Source organism: Phaenicophaeus curvirostris, chromosome 3, assembly GCF_032191515.1.
Source record: "Phaenicophaeus curvirostris isolate KB17595 chromosome 3, BPBGC_Pcur_1.0, whole genome shotgun sequence".
NCBI lineage: Eukaryota > Metazoa > Chordata > Aves > Cuculiformes > Cuculidae > Phaenicophaeus > Phaenicophaeus curvirostris.
The window spans coordinates 49,635,159-49,654,954 of NC_091394.1; the positions used below are offsets into that span (position 1 = coordinate 49,635,159).

The window sequence follows — 19,796 nt, forward strand, 5'->3', positions numbered from 1 at the left end:
TAAAGAGAATGGACTCAGGCTATGTAGTGACAGGACAAGAGGGAATGGGCACAAATTGAAATACAGGAATTTCCTTACGCTTAAGAAGAAGCATTTTTGCTATAGGAGTGATTGAACACTGCAACAGGCTGCACGGAGGTTTGTGGAGTCTGTCCTTAGTGGTGCTCAAAGCCTGACAAGGTATGGTCTTGGGCACAGCTGTAGTCTACCCTCCTTTGAGCAGTGGTGGTTGGAGTAGAAAATGTTCAGAGGTTGCTTCCAACCTTGGCTGTTGTCCGATTCTGTGAAATGGTGGGGCAAGAAAGCATTTCCTTCAGTTTTGCCTCTCCACTCCAGAAGGCTCAGCTGTTGGACACAAGTCACTAATAGATACATAGTGAATTTGACAGTCATTTCCAAAAGCATCCCTTTTGGAAGGGACAAAAAGTGTTCTTTTTCCTCACAAATTTCAGTGTGATCTGGGCTTCTTTTGGCTTTTTTCTAAGGGTGTGACTGGGAAAATTCTGTTATTCCAGCTTTGTAGCACTCATTTTTATCTTGTGCTACAGACTGAATGCCAAGTGCTTCTCTCTTCAGCTGCTCAATTCTTTCCAGCAGCAGAATTTGATTTTTTTTTTTAAACAAACTTGTGGATGTTCGCTGTATTCAGAGTGCATGGATGGAAGCTGTCTGTGAGCAATCACTTTCACTCTGCTGTAACTTGGCAAAGCAGAGGAGTAAGTAGCCTTGAAGTCAGTTTTAGTGGAAGGCTGGGCAGAGCACATGCTGGTGGGTTTGTCTTTGGCACATCTTTTCAAAAAAAACCCCAACATATAAAGTAGTAAAACACTTCAAAAATGTTAACAGATTTTCATGTAGTAAATGGCATCTATCCAAGAGAGTTAAATTTTTTCCTGTATAAAGAATAGAGATAAGCACTTATCTTTTCCACTGTACCAAGTGTGTAAGTTGGCCCAATGATTTTCGAACTGTCATGCACAGTTGGAACAGGGTAGCCTTTGTGGTATAAAGTGTGTCGGTAATCTTAATCCAGAGATAAAATTCCAGATTGCCTGTATATTTTGATATGCACATTCCTGATCCTTTAACTTGTAGTTAAAGGATTTCTCCTTTTCTTTCTGTGATTTGTATAGGAAAAAAAAAAACAACCATAGCTTTCTCAGTTTTTTGTACCAAGAAAAGAGAACATTTTGGGAACAAACTAACAACTGGAGATATGAGTCAGAATCCATTATCTGTTCCTCTCAGTCATACAGAATTATAGACTGGTTTGGGTTGGAAGAGACCTTAAAGATCATCCAGTTCCAACCCCCATTCCATGGGCAGGGACACCTCCCACCAGACCGGGCCATTCAAGGCCTGGAACGGTATTACTAGTAGCCTTTCCTTATAGCTTCAGATTATAATGGTGTGCAACAAAAATCTGTGTAATGATGTAGCAAAGTTGTTAGTCTTGTTTTTTTTTCCCTTCTCACAGGTATTAAGCATGATGGGACTATGTGTGATACTTGTCGGCAGCAACCAATCATTGGCATCCGATGGAAGTGCGCTGAATGCACAAATTATGACTTGTGCACAGTCTGCTATCATGGGGACAAACATCACTTGAGGCATCGTTTTTACAGAATTACCACACCAGGAAGTGAAAGGTAAAACGTAATATTTTCCACATGAAATTATTTATGAGCGGTTAATTGTGGCTAACTTTTAAACTGCAAATTTAGTTACTGAAACTTGGTTTAGGTAAGATAGTGGTTTGAGGTGTAGATTCTGTTACTGATTCTGCCTCTTTGTGAGGGGAGGTAGCTAGGACAGATGTCTGGAACTTGGAAGACTTGAACATTTTAGAACAGAGTAGAAAAAAGGATATGATTATTCATTTTTTTAACCTTCTTGCAGTCATCATAGTTCTTGTATTATATACCAGCTTTAAAACAAAGGCAATTATCTTTGCATAATGCATAATCACAAAATGATTTGTGAATTAATTCCTGGATGTAAGTTTAGTTTCAAAAACAGGGTAGGTAAACTGTGAGAAAATATCTTTGTAGGCAATGAAAAACAGTGATCTGGAGACAAAGTATGTGACTTTGTTGCTTTGAAGAGTTGTTCTACCCTTGCCTTGGTTTTCATATTCTTTTTTTAAGCGACTGTTACTGTGTCCAAGTGAAGAACTCTGAACAAAATTGACACTTAGCATATTCTTGCATAGCAGTTCTTATGTTCAGAGAATCATAGGATGGTTTGGATTGGAAGGGACCTTAAAGATAATCCAGTTCCAACCCCCCTGCCATGGGCAGGGACTCCTCCAGACAAGGCTACTCAAGGCCCCATCCCACCTGGTCTTGAACATCCATAACTTCTCTGGGCAACCTGTGCCAGCGTTTGACTGCCCTCGTCGGGAAGAAATTCCTGTTAATGTCTAATCTAAATCTTCCCCCTTCCAATTTAAAGCCATTCCCCCTCATCCTATCACTCCATGCCCTTGTCAAAAGTCCCTCACCAGCTTTCCTGTAGCCCCCTTGAGATACTGAGGGCCTCTATAATGTTTCCCCGGAGCCTTCTCTTCTCCAGGCTGAAGAACCCCAACTCTCTCACCCTGTCCATACATCAGAGTCACTCCAGCCCTCGGATCATCTTCATGTCCGCCTCTGGACTTTTTCCAACCATTCCATATCCTTATGTTGGGGATTCCAGAACTAGACACAGTAGTCCATGTGGAATCTCACAAGAGTAGAGCAGGGGGAGAATTGCCTCCCTTGACCTTTAAATGAATTTAGATCCATAGCCTTTCTCTGTCATGGTTTATCTACTGGTTAAGTGAGAACAGTGGTATTTGCCTGTTAATAAATACTTGGACAGCCACAGTAGAGCTTTTTGTGTAAAGATTACTTGCTCTGGTGTCACCTTTGTGATTAATCTCCAGAATGGTTTTTCATTGAGCCAGTGGAAGTTTTTTTTGTTGGCTATAGTACTCTGTTAAATGTGACGTGTGTAAGACAGCATTTATTTCCTCTTCTTGGAGAAGTAAGGTTTACAAATATGTTGTAGTTCAGTGAGGTGTGTTTATCAGTGTTTTTATCGTTAAGGGAAGTGGTTAGAGCGCACAAACCGAGTTCTCCTATCGTATCTTGTAGGGACTGTGTTTGTTTTCTCAAATGTTTGCCTTATGGCTCAAATGCCCAAGTTGATGGATAAATCAGAAAGCAACTTCTGTTTTTGTGAAATTAATGCCAGTAGGTCTGGATACCAAATAGAAATCATAAGCTCAGTTATAATACCCCAATGCAGAACAGGGCTTAGAAGTTGAATGCAGGAATAGAAAGTGCTTCCTTAGTGTAATTAAGAGACAGTAGTTAAAATGCACATCTGTTTTTCCATTTGTTACTACTTTTTAGAAAAATACATTGTTTTTGAGAATGTTTGAGAATTTTATTTTTTTTAAATTGACTTTCCTTTAAGTGGTCTGTTCTGGTGCATAAAGCGTAGGTTTTAGTCTTGAAGATGTATAGTACACAATGTATAGAATTTCAGGACACCTTTTCCTTCTTGTCTCTTTGTCTTTGTTTACTCTCATTGATTTCTGTTCTGCAACTCTTATCTGGAAAGCAGCTCTGTCACCAAGGAGCTGTTTTTATTGGATCAAATTTCATACCACTGCTTTGCCCTTTTCAGCTGAAAAATCCTTTTGTTTGGCAACATTTTCCTGACATTAAGTAGCAAGTCTGCTTGCGTGCAAACTGATGGATTTGAGATGACTGAAAAGGCAGGAAGATGTTTACAACAGGTTAGGTTGGAACAGATCTTTAAGATCATCAAGCCCAGCCATAAACATCACGTTGCCATGTTCACCAGTAAACTGTGTCTCTCTGTAGTAACTTTTCTTTTTTTTTTTTATCTTGGTTCTTGATTCTAAGATAAATACTCACGAACTGTTCTGTTTGGGTTTATCTACTTCAGTTCTGTTGAAGTCTGAAGGAAAGAAGAGGTTTAATTTAGAAAGTTAACATACTATGACTGAAAAAATGGATGCTGATGTATTGAATTAAATTTCCCAATATACACTTTAAGAAGTAGGTAGAAAATAAACTGAGATGTAGAGTGGAAACATGTAGCTCTTTCCCTTAATAGCGTAATTCTGAAGAAAAAAATAGCAGGGCAGTTGTGGGAGAGTAATATTGGCCCAGGGTGCATCTAAAAACCAGAAATGTGTTGTTTGTATAACTGCCTATGTTTCTTTAATGATTTTGGTAGTATGAATACATTACTGTACATAAGTGGTTATAAGGTTATTGCTGGTAGGAGGAAGTTCGGACAAGAAGTTATCATTAGCATTAAAAACTACATATAAACATACAATGAATTGGATCTGGGAGGATCATGGGGTTTTTATCTTGTGTGCTGCTGTTCAAGATGAGAATTGAAAGGCTGTGATTCATGCACTGAAATCTGTGTTTGTGGGGTTATTTTTGCTTCAAGATGCTTCCCTTTTCTTCCCATCCCCAAAGATTCATTTTGGACTTTATTATCTTGACATCTGTGGGTTCTTCTTTTAATAACTTCAGGGTGTTGTTGGAGTCTCGCCGTAAATCAAAGAAAATTACAGCAAGAGGAATCTTTGCAGGTGCCAGGGTGGTGCGAGGAGTTGATTGGCAATGGGAAGATCAAGATGGTGGCAATGGACGTAGAGGAAAGGTAAAAATAAATGTGGCATAAATAAGGAGGTGTGTTTCAGCATGCTTGTGTCTTGGCTGCAGTGGCCTTTCTAACTGTGGAGTAAAAATATTATAAAAGTTACTATTTTAATTTGCTGGACACTTATTTTGTACTGCTCAAGAATTTAGAAAGAGGGCGGAGTTTACCTTTACCAACTCTTTTAAGTTTATAATTTTACAATACCAGCACAAAATTTTTAAAGCTACTAGATTTTTGTGTTGTAATAACATTAAGATCTTGAATGTATTTCAGCATTACTAGAGAGCTGCTATGAAAACAGAGCTCTTGAGTGTAGCCCTTTCTGTTCTTCTGTGTTCTGTAGTCTCAGTGCTTATGGGTCGCCACTCTTGTGTATCTCTTGCTTTTGGCTTTCAGTGGTTGGAATCTGGCTTTGTTTTTTTTATCTAATAATTATAGAGACTTTTCCAGCTTAAAATTAAAAACTATGCCAGTGATAGATATGCATATTATATTACTGCTTTAGTACCTTATATAGGCGTTTTTTATATATTTGTATAAGGAAAATATTTGAATTCATTGAAAATTGCATAGAACCGATAGGTTTCTAGTCAGAACCATTGCAGATTTTCTGTTTACGTTTACCTTGAGAGATAATGAAGGCTTGTTCTAAGTGTGAACATAGAGCAGGGAGTGTAAAATATAGTATGACTTTTATCACCAAATACAAGTTATTGTAGAAGGAGAATTGGATACCTTTACATCTTGGTGAACTGGTGTTTTCTTGTTGCGTTTATTTTTAGTATGCTTATGCAGCATTGAAAAGAAACTGAAAATTTCCTGAGTAAGACATTTAGACTATATTATGTCCTGTGGAAGCTGTAGGGCTTTTGGGAATTTCATTTTGGATTTTACTGGGAGAAGGTAATAAATTCATGTCTCCTGGAACAAGGGATATTCAGATGCAGCTTTTTTCATCTTGTTTATTTACCCCTTGCTGTGAATTGGGTAAGATATCTTGAAATCTCTGAATTTTTTTAAGAAAGAGTCTTATCCTGCGTTGCGTGCTTTATGTACTAAACTTGAATTGATGGGATTATTTGCAAGCTGAAAATATGTATAAGTGCATATAAATGTTTTTAATGAGGAAAAGCAGATGATAGATAGCAGGTTTTAAATAAACACAAATAAAAATAAGAACAAATTCTGTAAATTTATTCTTTTGATGCATTTTGGTGCATGGCCTCATGACTTTAGAAATGTCAGGAAAAGTTCTTTTCACTCTGCTTCTTTTGTACTGTTGTTAAACAGATTGGCTCTGGAAATAAAACTTTGTCTCCTAATGTAGTGCACCACCACCAGGCTGATGGAAGTTAAACCAGACAAACAGAAGCAATTAAAATAGTTTTCAGCCTGTTTTTCTTAGTTGAATGCTCATTCTTGCGGGAATATGTCGAAGTATAATAACAAATGTTTACAGTTCATATTCTGTTCTTTAATTACATTGTTAGGTTATCAACCAATACACAAAAGAAAAATAAGCCTACTAAGTATATATTCAGGCTGCCGTCTTGTGGGGCCGCTTTTGTCAAGCAAAAAAAATGGCTTCAGAATGAATTCTGTTAAATTCAATAAAAATACTGCATTCTGATTTTTTTCTGAAGGGTTGAAAAAGGTTTTAAGTTCAAATTGCACTTCTAAGTCTTCGTGGTAGAAACAGTTTTCTTATTTTCATAACTGAATAGGTAACTGAAATCCAAGATTGGAGCGCATCAAGTCCACATAGCGCAGCATATGTTCTTTGGGACAATGGTGCTAAGAACCTTTACAGAGTTGGCTTTGAGGGCATGGTAAGTCTAAAAGAACACAAAGGGTAAAATGTGTGGTGGGGGAAGGGTAGTAAGAATAACTTGTTGTGCTTTATTATCCTGCTTTTATAATTTCCTTTGTCAGTTTGCATGCTGTTAGTCAGGTCATTGTGAATACAGCTGTATGGATCATGCATATGTATTAGGAAGAAAGTCTGATCTGGGAATTTATAAAATATATGAATAACGTAAGGTTATAGGCTGGTTTCTGCAGGAGCATAGTAAATATTTACATTGTATAAGTTATTATCTTACTATGCTACTATAGTGCTTAAATTAAAATTCAGAAATGAAAAAGAACCCCAGTTGGGAACTTTTTAAAGGCCTTGTTTCTTTAGCTCACAAACTTCAGTTCGCTAAAGGTGTTGGTGTGATTTCTGCAAGATCTGTAGGTTTTGAATTACTGGCAATGCTCAGAATCCCTTTGAGAGCATTTTTTTTTTTTTTTGTCACCGGAAAGGTATAGAAGTAAACTACAACCTTAATTTGCTTTAGCACTAGATTTTTCTTTTTCACTTCCTATTTTCCGGAGCTGCTTCTACAGCTTTAGAGAGAAAATAGGTCAGGCTCTACCCTAAGTGCCTTCTGTTGCTTGGTTTTCTTATCCTCATGTGGGTCAGGGAAAGGTTACTTTGATTATCAGCTGCTTGTAACATCTTAATTAGCATTTTCTGTGCATGATTTTTGTTTGATGCTGCAGAGGAAAACAGTGTTAACTATACATTGAAGTGTCATCTTGTCAGATATATCAGTAATAAAATGTTAAACAATGACTAATCTGTATTTTTGGATGAAAAATATTTTGCCTTACAGTCTTACTTGAAATAACGCATTCTTATAAGAAGACATAAATACTAAATACCAGTTTTGCAGTAAGTAAATAATTTAATGTGAGGCTTAAAAGACTAAACATCTTTAGTGCAGGTCAGCTTTTCTGATGCATGAAGATGCTAAGGATATAAAATATAAGTTGGTATTGAATGGTATCTTTCATGGTCCTCCTAGTTCTAAAGAAAATGCCTTACTGACAAAAGGAAAACAAAGTTACGTATAGTGCTTTGTAGTATAATACTATGAAACCAGTAGTTAGCACCTTCCCCCTTATATTTGATTGTGATGTATGGAAAAAGAACGTAATTCCAAAATCTAGATTGAATGAAATGCAGATCAACTGATTTTTTTTTTTTGGTGTTTTCAGTTACTATGTTAAAATTCATGCTGTATAGTAGGAGTGCTGTGGAGTCATTAAAGATTCCTCTGGCCTCAAAAAGAAAATTAAGATAAGTCATATTCTGTTCTAAAATAATTGTTCCCTTAATAATAAAAAGATGTTTATTATTTGTAATCAACAGCCTCTGTTGCCAGGCTATTGCCAATAAGTGTTAAATATTTCTAGAATACTTGATTAACTTATGGAACTGTAAATTTGAATAGGGGTGACCCTTACTGCAAGTTTTATACAAAATATTTGCTCAATCATTTAATTAACAACAAAAGACTATTACAACATTTGTGAAACTACATATGTGTATGTGTTATAGGACACTGTGTAATATATGTGCACCATGTATATAAAAAGGATGATTTGAGGCTTTATATGTAGTGCTTGCTTGATTGCAGTCTATTCCTACAGTAATTTTATCTTTGTTGGACACATCGCATGCCATTTTCACTTCAGACAGAATGAGTTCTTGGCTATCTGTGGCAAAAAGTCATTTGAATGTAAAGCTAAGTTTTTAAAGCTAAGTTTTATGACTAATTGATTGCTAAAGATATAATTGGTGATTATTATTATTTACTATAATACTATTTTTGTGCCATTATGTAAAGCTGATCAATAGGCTGTCAGAAAGTTCATACGAAGTTGGGGTAAACTTGTCTTGGGAGTTAGAAGCTGGATAAGAATTTCCAGAGAACGTGGAATGAGCCATACTCAGCGTGTGCCCATGTAAACACTGCTGGGAAGAAACTCCTGCTTGCAGATGAGTAACACTTGACTCAGCTGCTAATGAAGCTGATGAAAGAAACACAGCTTATTATTGTAAGTCAGGGTTGCTTGTTTGGTAGCTGACAGGCTGCATCTGGTCCTCAAAATTAATCTATCTGGCCTGCTGGCTTTTCCTTGGGAGAGATGAGGATTGGCTGGCGGGGCAGCAGGTGCTGACTGAAAACTTGCATTTATTTGTGGTCAGAATGTTAGAGTTTTTATTTGAGTTTGTTGTTGCTGTGTTTACATATGAAGTGGCTGATGTGCATCTTGCCTTTTTTTTGTGAAGCCTGGCATTTGAATCTGGGAGTTTCTGCTGCCACAGGCCACACATGCCCAGACTGAAATCTGTTTTTATGATGCTGATAGGCTGAATAATGTTTGCTACATCCATAGGAGGAATACAGAGTACTGTTGGCTAATATAGTTATTGACACTGCTCGCATTTCATATCTGTATGTATTCAGGTTCTAGAGCCCAACCAAGCTGTGAAACTTATTACCTGCCTTAGAAATGTGTGAACATAGCCTTCTGCAATAAAAATATATGCTGTGTGGAATTAAAGTCAATGAGAAGGTTGTAATTTAGCTTTTTGGACTTGTTTCTAGTTTTTATTTCTGTCACACAGCTGAGGATGTAAAGGTGGTAAATTCCGTTGGTTTTCAATAAACATGTTTTACTGCTTTTTTAATAGAATGATTTTGCTATAAAGACTTAAGAAAATAGTTCCATCAGCAGAAGAGCTCTAAATCTGTTTCATTATTTAGAAGTTGATTTTGTGCAGCCAGATAAATTTCTTTGCTCTTGCCTTTTTTGTTATGATTAACCTCCTCTTATTATTTTTCGCTATGGAGGATCTTCCTGTCATCTGTGTAGCCTCTGAAAGAAGGAACTGTAGTTATCATCCATCAGTGTTGCAGTAATCTGGAAACTGTTTGTATTTGTGTACTTTTTTCTGCAGATTTGGAATAGTTGAGCGCATAATGGAAGTTGAGAAGACTCCTTGCCCTTTTGTTTTTGGCATTGCTTTAAACTTTCTTGTACTGATTGATGTAGTGTCTGTTTATCAACTTTTACTTGAGTTACTCTTCTAGAATAATTTCAAGGATTATCTTTAAGATTTTGAGAACAGCTTATTAACACCTTTATTTTAACTAAAACCAAAGTAAGTCATACTAGACATTGAAGGCGAGTGATACAGAATGTACACAAATATGCTTTCTGGTGCAGTTACAGGTGTTAGATCTGTAATGTGAATTAGATCTTCAGCTCTCCAGTCGTTTATCTTGTCCCCAATGTGTTCAAAGTAAGGGATTCCTGAAGGAACAGTAAGAACTTCGATTATTTTATTAATTTAGTGTCTTTCTGTTGCCTTTAGAATGGTAATCAAAACTGGTTTAAAACAGAGAAATGTGAATTTTGGCCACCTTTATACACATAGCAGGTGTTTTTTATTACGTTATTCACAGTGTAGGCAGAGGTAGGTACAGAGGTTGTTTTGCAATCCAGGGAGGAAAGAGGTATTTCTCTGTACCTTGTGCATTTATTTACATTTTCTGGGAGACTTGGTTTTGGTTTTTGTCTTACTGACGTAGTCTCAACCAAGGCAAGCTTTTCACCTCTCTGAGTGGACTAGAAACAAGTTAACCAGAAATGTACTTACTTATCCTTTTCCAATTCCGTTGTGTACAGTATTGACCCACAAGGAAGATTTTAAAATGATCCTTGTTAAAATTAAAAAAAGTTACATGAAAAGTTTTTTGAAGTGCCTGTAGTGTCAATAGACAGTAGGGTTACAAACCATTCACTCAGTATTTGCCCGAAATACGATTTCTTCTGTAAGGAGCTGTTGCGACTGTTTTTATACCTCGCACCACTATCATTTCAGCAGCTCTCTCTTCTGTCTTCTGCTTTCTCTTTTTATTGCTTTCACTTTTCTCAGCATCTTGAAACTGGAAAATTGTTTGAGTTCATTAAACTGGAAACACAGCATTTCTTATAAACCTTTAGCTAAAACTTATGGATTTATTTGGTCCCTCACTGTCCTAATCAGGTGGCAAAGCAGCAGGCACTGGACTTTCTCAATTTGCCCTGCATGGGCTTATTTCCTTGCCAAAAGCTGTTGTGAGTTTAAATACTTAAAATTACCTTTGCAGGGTATTCATTGCTGTCTCAAACACCTGCAGCTGTGGAACCATTCCTGCTGGTGTATCTGCAAGTTCAGTATTAATTCCTGTCCTGGTATTTGGTGCAGGTGTTAGATGCTATTTCATTGCATCTAGGTCAAACATTCTCCCTTTTCTTAGCAGCACACCTAGTTTCCTTGTTAAGTCTTTAGACTTGCCTCCTTGATTTTGATGGATGGCATTCCATATTGATTGGAATAACTTAAGAATTCCAATAGGCAACTGCTCCTTCAGTGTTGTTTTCCTCTCCAAGGTCAGGGATGATGGTGCTTTTACACCATCTGCCAACACTGCTGACATTGCTGTTACGTACATTTTTTCATTCCCTCAAGTTTTTGATGTTGATGATATTGCTGCTGTTTTTTCAATCGTGTAATTGGAGGGTAAGTCAAGGTAAACTGCTGTGTTTTCTGTGTTACGCATTTGGCTGAGGAGATCATGATCTTCATGTAATCCAGTCGCATACAGATGGAATGCAAAGAGTTTTTGCAGGAAATCAGAAGATAAATGGTAGAAGACCAAAGTTCTCTGCTGTAGGCAAAACCTATTATTACCCACTGTTTATGTGCATGAACTACACAGTCCTGCTGTGCAATGTTTTGTGCTCGTGCCATTCCTTAAGTTTTCATTATGGTGATTTCCTGCTTAACTGGTGCTCCCATCTCTTCTCTAACTTCAGTTCCACAAAATCTATACCTCATTTTTCTGTTTTTGGAGAAATGCAGAGGATTCTTTGAAACAAGTTAGTGTATGAAAACTTATGTTTTGTTTTCATCTTTACATACTTGTGTTATATTTACACCCAGCCTGACTTTTTTTCTGCACATGGTGTCACTGTGAGTCTCATGTTTGCATTTTAACATCCCCTATGTTTTGGTACATTCCCTTTTGTACTTGTATGTCTTGCCTCCAAATGATCCCCTGTTTCAATCCATTTACAAGACTTGGGGAGACTTACAAGACTTGTGAAAATCCCAGTAGGGTTCTCGGTGGTGGGGTGCAGCTGAGCTGGCTGAGTGAGCATGAGAGCTGACAGCAGCAATGTGCCAGCAGCCTGCTGTGGCTGGACCTTGGCTGTGTTAGTGCTCCATCCTCACCTGAAGGGTCTCTTGCCACGCAGTCACCAGGGGAAGGATGACCAGGAGTTTAACACCACCCCCTGTTTTTTCACTTAAACTATTTGGGCAGAACAGGGCTTCCCTGGAGGTGTTTAAGGCCAGGTTGGATGGGGCCTTGGGCAGCCTGATCTAGTGGGAGGTGTCCCTGCCCATCACAGGGGGTTGGAATTAGATAATCATTAAGATCCCTTCTAGCCCAATCTGTTCTGTGATTACTTTTCTGATAAATACAGTGGCTGAGTGCTGGAAGTAGAATTATAGTTGCTTACCCAGCTTTTGTGGTACTAAACCACAACTAAGTCTCCTGTCTTAGAACTCCAGTGTCTTTATTGGTTTGGTTATGTTTTTTTAAGGCATTTTCAGGCCTTTATCACATTGATGTTACTTTTGTTAGGAGTGCTCTTTGCAAAATTGGTGAAGGAGCTCTTTGCTGTATTTACAATGTGCATGAGTTAGTTTATTTCTGCCTTAATCATTGCCAAGTGCTTCACCTTTCTGTGTGTTTAGAGTCCTGGTGAGGTTTATGTAGACAAAATAAGTTTCCTTGCTTTCCTGTGATTCTTATAATCAGACTCTTGTTTTACTGCTTGGTAATCTGGCACTGACTTCACCATGGTAAGTGAAAGGAAGGCATGTGAAGCTGAGGTTCAACATGAAGCTGCCACTTAGTTTTCCAAACGAGTATATTATTATACTCCAGAAATAAACCATGTGGATGACACAGTACAGGCAGGCTGAAAAATGAGAGCTGATTTGTAGATTTCTGGGTCTTTTATTTTTCCACAAAATTTAAGGTGTCTTAGCCTGCTTCATAATGATTGCTGCTGTAAGATAGTAATTAGCCTTTTGCTGAGTATTTTACTTCTTCTAGCTTTTAGCCATCAGTCTGCTCTGTGTGTTAACAGGCGCTGTAATACAAGCGATCTTTCACTCAGTTTTTGCCTGACTGGGGGTAGAACCATGTAGGACCTTCCCGCGATCTGTTTTTAATGCTCTAAAGAACATGTAAACAGCTCCTGTGCGTATACCCCTCCTTGACTTCTGCACAGACAGCTGGTCGTTGCATGACACAGAAAGTTTGTATTCAGTGGGTGAGACCAAGCGCTCCCGGGCACGTTAAATCTCTGTTGGTCTGCGGGAATGAATGAGCTTGCCATCTGGGCTGGTCAGTGCAGCCCCTTTTGTCTTCAGACAAGTTAAACCCAGCACCTGCCCACCGGGTGGCAGCGTTCTGTCGCAGGCTGGCTGCTGCCGGGCCGGACAAACTTATCCTCTGGTTTCTCACAGGGTTTGAAAATAATGAGATTTAGTCGCTCTTCGTCTGGCTGCTTTCATCACTTTTTGAAAAAAGTCGTGATACGTTCTTCATAGATCCGGATTTATGTGGAATTTTGTATTGTTTCTGTCTGCTAAGCGGTTACAGGTTGCTGAGGGTGGTATTGTGTTCGTCGAGGCCTAGATGATTTGGAAGATTTGAGAGTTTTCATTTTAATCCTTCTGCAGAAGCACAGTTTCTCAATAAATTTGGGTGTGGGCAAAATAATCATTGAAGTATTATTTTAGTTCTGCTTGATTATGTCATAATTGCCACCCATCCTCTATTTCCTCACCCATTCCATGGAATATTCTGACACATTTTGCAAACAGTATTCTACCCTCTTCCCACCTCATCGTGCACTGAAATGCCCTTTGTTTAGTGAGAATTGTTCCACAAGGAGCAAAGGCAGATGGGCAGATGGTAAGCATTTGGCTTTAAGGGTTACACCGGAAAAAAAAAACTAGAGGAAAGGAGAATTACATGAACTCTGCTAGCTTTATGAATTGAAGTTGCTTATCACACTTGAAACTTCTGTTTCTCAGAGAATATGAAACAGAGGCTTTCTGAAGGATCAACTTCAGAATTTTTCTCTTTAAAAAGATGATGTTTAGCTCAGTATACTGGTTTTTTTTTTTTAAATAACAAAATAATATCCTTGTTTTCTGTTATTCTTAATTGGAAATTCTTCTTTTTGTAGAATGTGTGCCACGTTTTCTTCTCAGAGTTAACCATCTGTCTGTCAGGAAGGGTTAGGAAGAGGAGGCAGCACTGGCAGGCATTAAATGTTTGGTACAGGAGGAGCTGTGGCTTTGAGAACTGTGTGCGGATATTTTTCACTTTTTTTTTTTAAAAAAAAAAAGGAAAGATGTGTTATAGGACATTGCAAGGGAACTGTGTGTTATTCTGATACATTTCTTTGAATTAAAAATGTCTTATCCCTTATAGACTTCTGTATTGGTAAAGTTTGTTAAAATTTTGAGAATAATGAGGTTGATAGATTTGAAAATATTTGAGATTATATGCATCAGTAATGAATTCATGGGGCTTTTTTTTTATTGTACACAAAATTTGCAGTTGTTCTTAATTGAGTGTGTTTCAGTTCTAGTTTCACTGATTTATGTTAACCTGGAATCTTGGCCAGTGAGGGCTAAAGCTGTCTTAATCTCTCTCCATAGTCTGACCTGAAATGTGTCCAAGATGCCAAAGGAGGCTCTTTCTACAGGGACCATTGTCCTGTGTTAGGTGAGTTGAAAAGTACATTTATCTTGATGGATGTTTATCATGCTTAGTCCAGGTTCTGCTTACTTTTTGAACTTCATCTGACAGGGCTTTCCTTAACCAATGAAATGTTTCTGTTCGTTAATAATAAATTGTAACCCTGTTATAAATGTATTTGGTGTGTGTGCCAAGTGGATGGCAAGGGAGCTGTTAAGTGCTGCCCAAGGAATAAACTGTGTCACATCTTGTGCACTGTATTTCTAAGGAGCCAAACATAGCTATATGTTCTCACAAGACTGTCTTAAACATTCTGAGTTCAATTTAATTAAGTAGCATGTACGTTGCCATAATCAGGAGTCATTCAAGCATATAACTTAAGACATTATTTTAGTATATGTTGTGAAATTATGCCTGCAGTTTTCCATATCAGCCATTGTCTTGACTACTTTCGGAACTGTACATGTGTGCAGTGTATTAAAAATGTAATTTCTGGGCTTTTTTGTTTTTGAAATATCGGCAGGTTGGGATAAATTCTGTAGATAATTTGACACAAATTTCTTTATTATTGAAATAATTTCCTTGGCCAAACACCTGGTCATAAAGCTGGTTACTATAGAAAATTTTGCTTTTCTTCTCATGTTTCTTATTATACTTTAATACATAAACTTAGCTGATAATAATGGCTTTCCTAAAGTGGTGAAAATTTTCTCTTTACTAGTCTTCATGTAATTCCTTGTGCAAATACTTGTAGTACTGTTGTTTTATTGATGATATTGGTGAAAAAGGTAATTTACGTCTTTTTGTTTACAAAGAAACCCCACAGTTGTCCAAGAAGTCACTTGGATATTTACTATCAAGTAGATTAATTGTTTGGAAGTAAAAAGCCAAGGCACACATTATTATTATAGTTGGATGCGAATAAAACCAGAAAAGTAGTAATAGGAACCTACTGGTTCTTTATTACACAGGTAAACTTAGGTCCTTATGCAGGCCTTTTGTTTGTTTTGGTTCTTGCTTTAAAAGTACAAGTCTGTTTTCTGCACGTAGCTTACTTTTAGGATAATGCTGTGTTTGAAAGCATGAATATTAATTGCTAAAGATAGTACGAGTCGTCTCTTTGTTAAATTCTACCCCTTCCTCTATACCAAGTTGCTCTTAATGGGTGAGGATGAACTCAGTTCATCATTCTTACAACATAATTCTCAGTCTTCTCAGTCACTCTCTTTGTCAGAACATCTGCCCGTTTTATTTGTATTCTGAGCGCAGTTCACAGATACGCTCATGCTGTGAATTTAAATATATGCTTGCGTTTTTAAAGCTTTGCAGTGTGTGAAGTAGAGTGCATATACTTCTGCAGGGGCCTAATGAATACAGCATGGGTATGTAGTTGGAGCAAAAGAGCAAAAAAGTTACTTTGAGAGGCTGTGGAACCTCAGTCCTTGGGGGCTTTCATGACTCAGACAAAGTGACAGGTGACCTCGGGGGTTGTTAGTTCAGCTTTGGATGGGATACCAGACCAGGTGACCTCCAAAGACCTTTTCTGCCAACTAGTGCTTCTGTAATTCTTTGCTGGTTTAGATCTCTTCTTAGACCTGTCTAATCAGGGCTGTCTGGAATGTTTGATGTCTATCAATTCTCTATTGAGTGCCCTATCAGTAGCTTTTCTGAAGGATTGCTCTTTAACATTTTGTGCTCTGCAGAAGTGGCTGTTTTCCCTGTTGCTTGTATTTTATTTGAAAGGTGAAGAGTGCAAACTGAAAATAGCGTTCCATCTGTAGGTCTATTGACTAAGAACAGGACAGAAAGAAGTCACTGGATGGCCATAGAAGTCAAAGTCCATTGAACATGAACATCTATTCATGAACGTGCTGCTTCTTCGGTAGTATTGGAGTCTCTTCTTGGCCATAATGTCTTTTTGAAGACTTTTGGTGCTGCAACTAGTGCTGCCAACATCCAGTGTAGATTTCAGGCTCTGGAATCAGTCTCCCTTCAAATAATATTTTGTCTGTTTATCAGGCTATTTTCATACTTCCTTATGTTTGAAATGTGAGGATTTGTTCTCCATTACCGAATCTTGCTTGGAAGAGGACACCCCACCCCCTTACCTGTCCTTAGGGATACAATATTACTGGAGGAACTCTGCTCACCCTGTCCTTTGCTACCACTGTTGCTGTTGAGCTCAGTCTATAGGTTCTGGAGTTGTTTTTTCTCTTCACTGTTGTGTGGTGAGCACCAGATACCATCCTCTGGATCTGGCAGTGAGCAAGTCCACAAATGTCTTCTGTCATCAGTTAGCATGCCTTGATGTGTGTGGATGTATGAAATTTCTCTCCAGCTTATTTTTTGCTATGAGGCATCTTTTGAAACCAGAAATTGTCCAGGGAGAAGGTGTTTTGCACAAAAAATGGCAGAGATTTTTTGATTTTTTTTTTTTTTGGTAGTCATTTTCCCACTCACAAGGTTAAAGATTATTGCTTGATCGGGAGGTAGATTTTAGCCAGTCCTTTCACCACATTTAGGGATTTATCCAATCCAAACCCACTTCCTGTGGGAGTTCTGCTTGTGTGTGGATAGGTGACACTTCGTGTATGACTTCAGGTTGGACAGGCCTTGAGCAGCCTGGTCTAGTGAGAAGTGTCCCTGCCTATGGCAAAGGGTTTGAAACTGGATTATCTTTAAGGTCCCTTCAAACTCAAACCATTCTATGAGTCTATGACTCTCAGAATTATCAGAGGTTTGATGTATATCTGGATGTCTGGTACCATATGATAGCTGTTACCATCCCAGTTAGAGGGCATAGGGGAGCCTGTCACAAATATTTAGTATTTACCAGTGTCATTGTTTTTGGCCATAAGCTCATCAAGGAACATGCAATTCCATAAGCCAGTGCTTCAGAGTTCTTTTTTTTTTTTTTTCACCTGTTTGCTCCCTTTGAGTTATTCAGAGATACTGGGAGTTATGTCTCAGAAATTAATTTCCATTCTTGAGATGACTTGGAAAAACAGTGTGATCATTTTTCTCTTACTCTGTTTCAGGTGAGCAAAACGGCAACAGAAACCCTGGTGGGCTGCAAATTGGTGACCTTGTAAACATTGACCTTGATTTGGAAATTGTACAGTCCTTGCAGCATGGTCATGGAGGATGGACTGATGGCATGTTTGAAACCTTAACAACAACTGGAACAGTGTGTGGCATCGATGAGGATCATGACATTGTAGTACAGTACCCAAGTGGCAACAGGTTTGTTATGTAGTCTTTCCTTTGCCTTCAGCACTTGTAATCACTTGGTGCTTGAAACTTTCTGCTCTTCTTTTGTGTCTATTAGATTTTTCTTGGTAATTTTATATTAGTCCTACAACGTGTGATGAGGACTTAACCTTTAAAGATGCTTTAGTAGGAAAAGGAAGTTTGTGTCTCTCACTTGGTGAAAATTTGAGTGCGAAATAATAAATGACGTTCTGGACTATCTTATTTCCAAAATGTAGTGTTTTAAGCAGTAATTTCATTTTTAATTACAAAGTATCCCATGGTTCCAAAGGGAATGATAATAGCAGTATATTGCATGTTTTCAGGAAGGTAGCTTAAGAGGATGGGTGACAAACTTTTTATGACCTTGGTGTGATCCTCTGTCTAGCATTTTCTTATTCAAAGGTATGTTAGTTTATGCAAATGTGGTCTGAGAATGGGCAGTGTTGGGGAAGCTGTTGCGCAAACCCCTCCTGAAAGCAGTTCAGTTTGAAGTTTGATGAGCTACGTCCATGCAAACATGAATCAAACCCAGCTCTACAGCTGAATCTGAGCTAATATGTCCACGTGAGTTTGTGTTACCTTGCTCTCAAGTATTGGGCTTATCTTTTAGAAGCAGCTAATTAATATTATAGCAACGTTTCAGTTGTATCTGGGCACTGACCTGTTCAGTTTGTCCAGAAGGGATTAACAGTGCATTTTCCTTCAGGCTTTCCCTCAAGATATTGTTTAATATTGCAAAGTAACGCAAGGCAAAGCTGTTTTCACAGCTAACACAAGCTGAAGGGATGCAAGTGGCTTTTCTTCTGACAATCATGGCTCCAGAGCCAGTGAGCGGAGCTGCTCTTTCTTGTGGTTACCCCCCTGACTTTGGCCCTTATAGAGATTATCTGATGCTCTTTAACTAGATCAGACAGCTGAATAAAAGTCAGCCCCAGACCAAATGGCAGGTAAAGGAGAGATTGCCATATTATGTGTTAGAAGATAATTCAGCATAAAAACAGCCAAATGCCTCTAAAACGGTAAAATTTATTATACAGATTAGGATAGTTTAAGAGCTGAGATCTATCTGGGACAACCATTTGATTGAAGAGCATTTCTTATAGCTGAATGTTGCAGCTTTTGTTGCAGGAGGGAGGGGGCAAAATCCCCTGCTCTTTCTGTGTCCTTCCCTGACAGTCTAGTCCCTTGTGAGACAGCTTGGATTTTCCCTTTTTCAACCAGAGCCATCTCCTTCTCTTAATGGAAAAATAAATAAACTGTATAGTTACTTTCAGGGCTACTATTTTGTGGTGTCGGTTGCTTCTACTTAGGCAGGATATTGCTTCGTTTACAAAGGTACATTTCTGAAGATCACTCTGGAATTGTTGAGCTAATGAGCCACGGACAGGTAATGGTTGACAGCAAATATGCCATGGTACCCAATTGCAGAAAGATTGTAGGCATACAAGTAGAATCTCGTGTGACAGTTGTTTTGAACATGTATTTTGCTTTGCATATTTAAAATCAACTTTAAATGACTCATTGCTTAGGTGGACGTTTAATCCAGCTGTTCTTACCAAAGCCAATGTTGTCCGAAGTGGAGATGCTGCTCAAGGTGCAGAAGGAGGTACCTCTCAGTTTCAAGTGGGTGACCTTGTTCAAGTATGTTATGACTTGGAGCGAATCAAGCTTCTTCAGAGAGGTCATGGAGAGTGGGCTGAAGCAATGCTTCCCGTAAGTAGTTGTGTGTTGGGATTCATAGAATGATAAAACTTGTGTAATTAGTTATGACCTAGAGGTTGTGAGAATCCAAGGCTTTTTTTTTTTAAGTTAGAGAAAGTGTATTTCATCAAACATGGTGTAATACTGCCTCTGATGTAGCAATCTGCTTAGCCTGATGAAACTTAGCCAGAGGTATTAGTGACTGTACTATTAAACAACTGACTTCATAAAATTTGTGACTTGCTATAACAGCATTCCAATTTCTGAATATTTTATTTTATATTATTTGCATTTGATGTTTTCTTTAATGCAGACTTTAGGTAAAGTTGGTCGGGTCCAGCAGATCTATTCAGACAGTGACTTAAAAGTTGAAGTTTGTGGGACATCTTGGACATATAATCCAGCAGCTGTCTCAAAGGTGGCATCAGCGGGATCTGCTATAAGTAATGCATCTGGTGGTAAGTTTGAAGAATAACT

The 19,796-nt window shown here is 38.1% G+C and overlaps 1 protein-coding gene across 2 annotated transcripts in view; it reads left to right on the forward strand.

Moving 5' to 3' along the window:
* The window catches only part of MIB1 (MIB E3 ubiquitin protein ligase 1), an 85,298-nt gene that overhangs the window by 9,208 nt on the left and 56,294 nt on the right, over positions 1-19,796 (forward strand). For both annotated transcript variants that reach the window (XM_069853958.1, XM_069853957.1), the window contains exons 2-8: positions 1,478-1,649; positions 4,566-4,695; positions 6,420-6,524; positions 14,327-14,393; positions 17,405-17,609; positions 19,148-19,331; positions 19,633-19,777. In XM_069853958.1, coding sequence (XP_069710059.1) covers positions 1,478-1,649; positions 4,566-4,695; positions 6,420-6,524; positions 14,327-14,393; positions 17,405-17,609; positions 19,148-19,331; positions 19,633-19,777 — 1,008 coding nt within the window. The remainder of the gene's footprint in view (positions 1-1,477; positions 1,650-4,565; positions 4,696-6,419; positions 6,525-14,326; positions 14,394-17,404; positions 17,610-19,147; positions 19,332-19,632; positions 19,778-19,796) is intronic.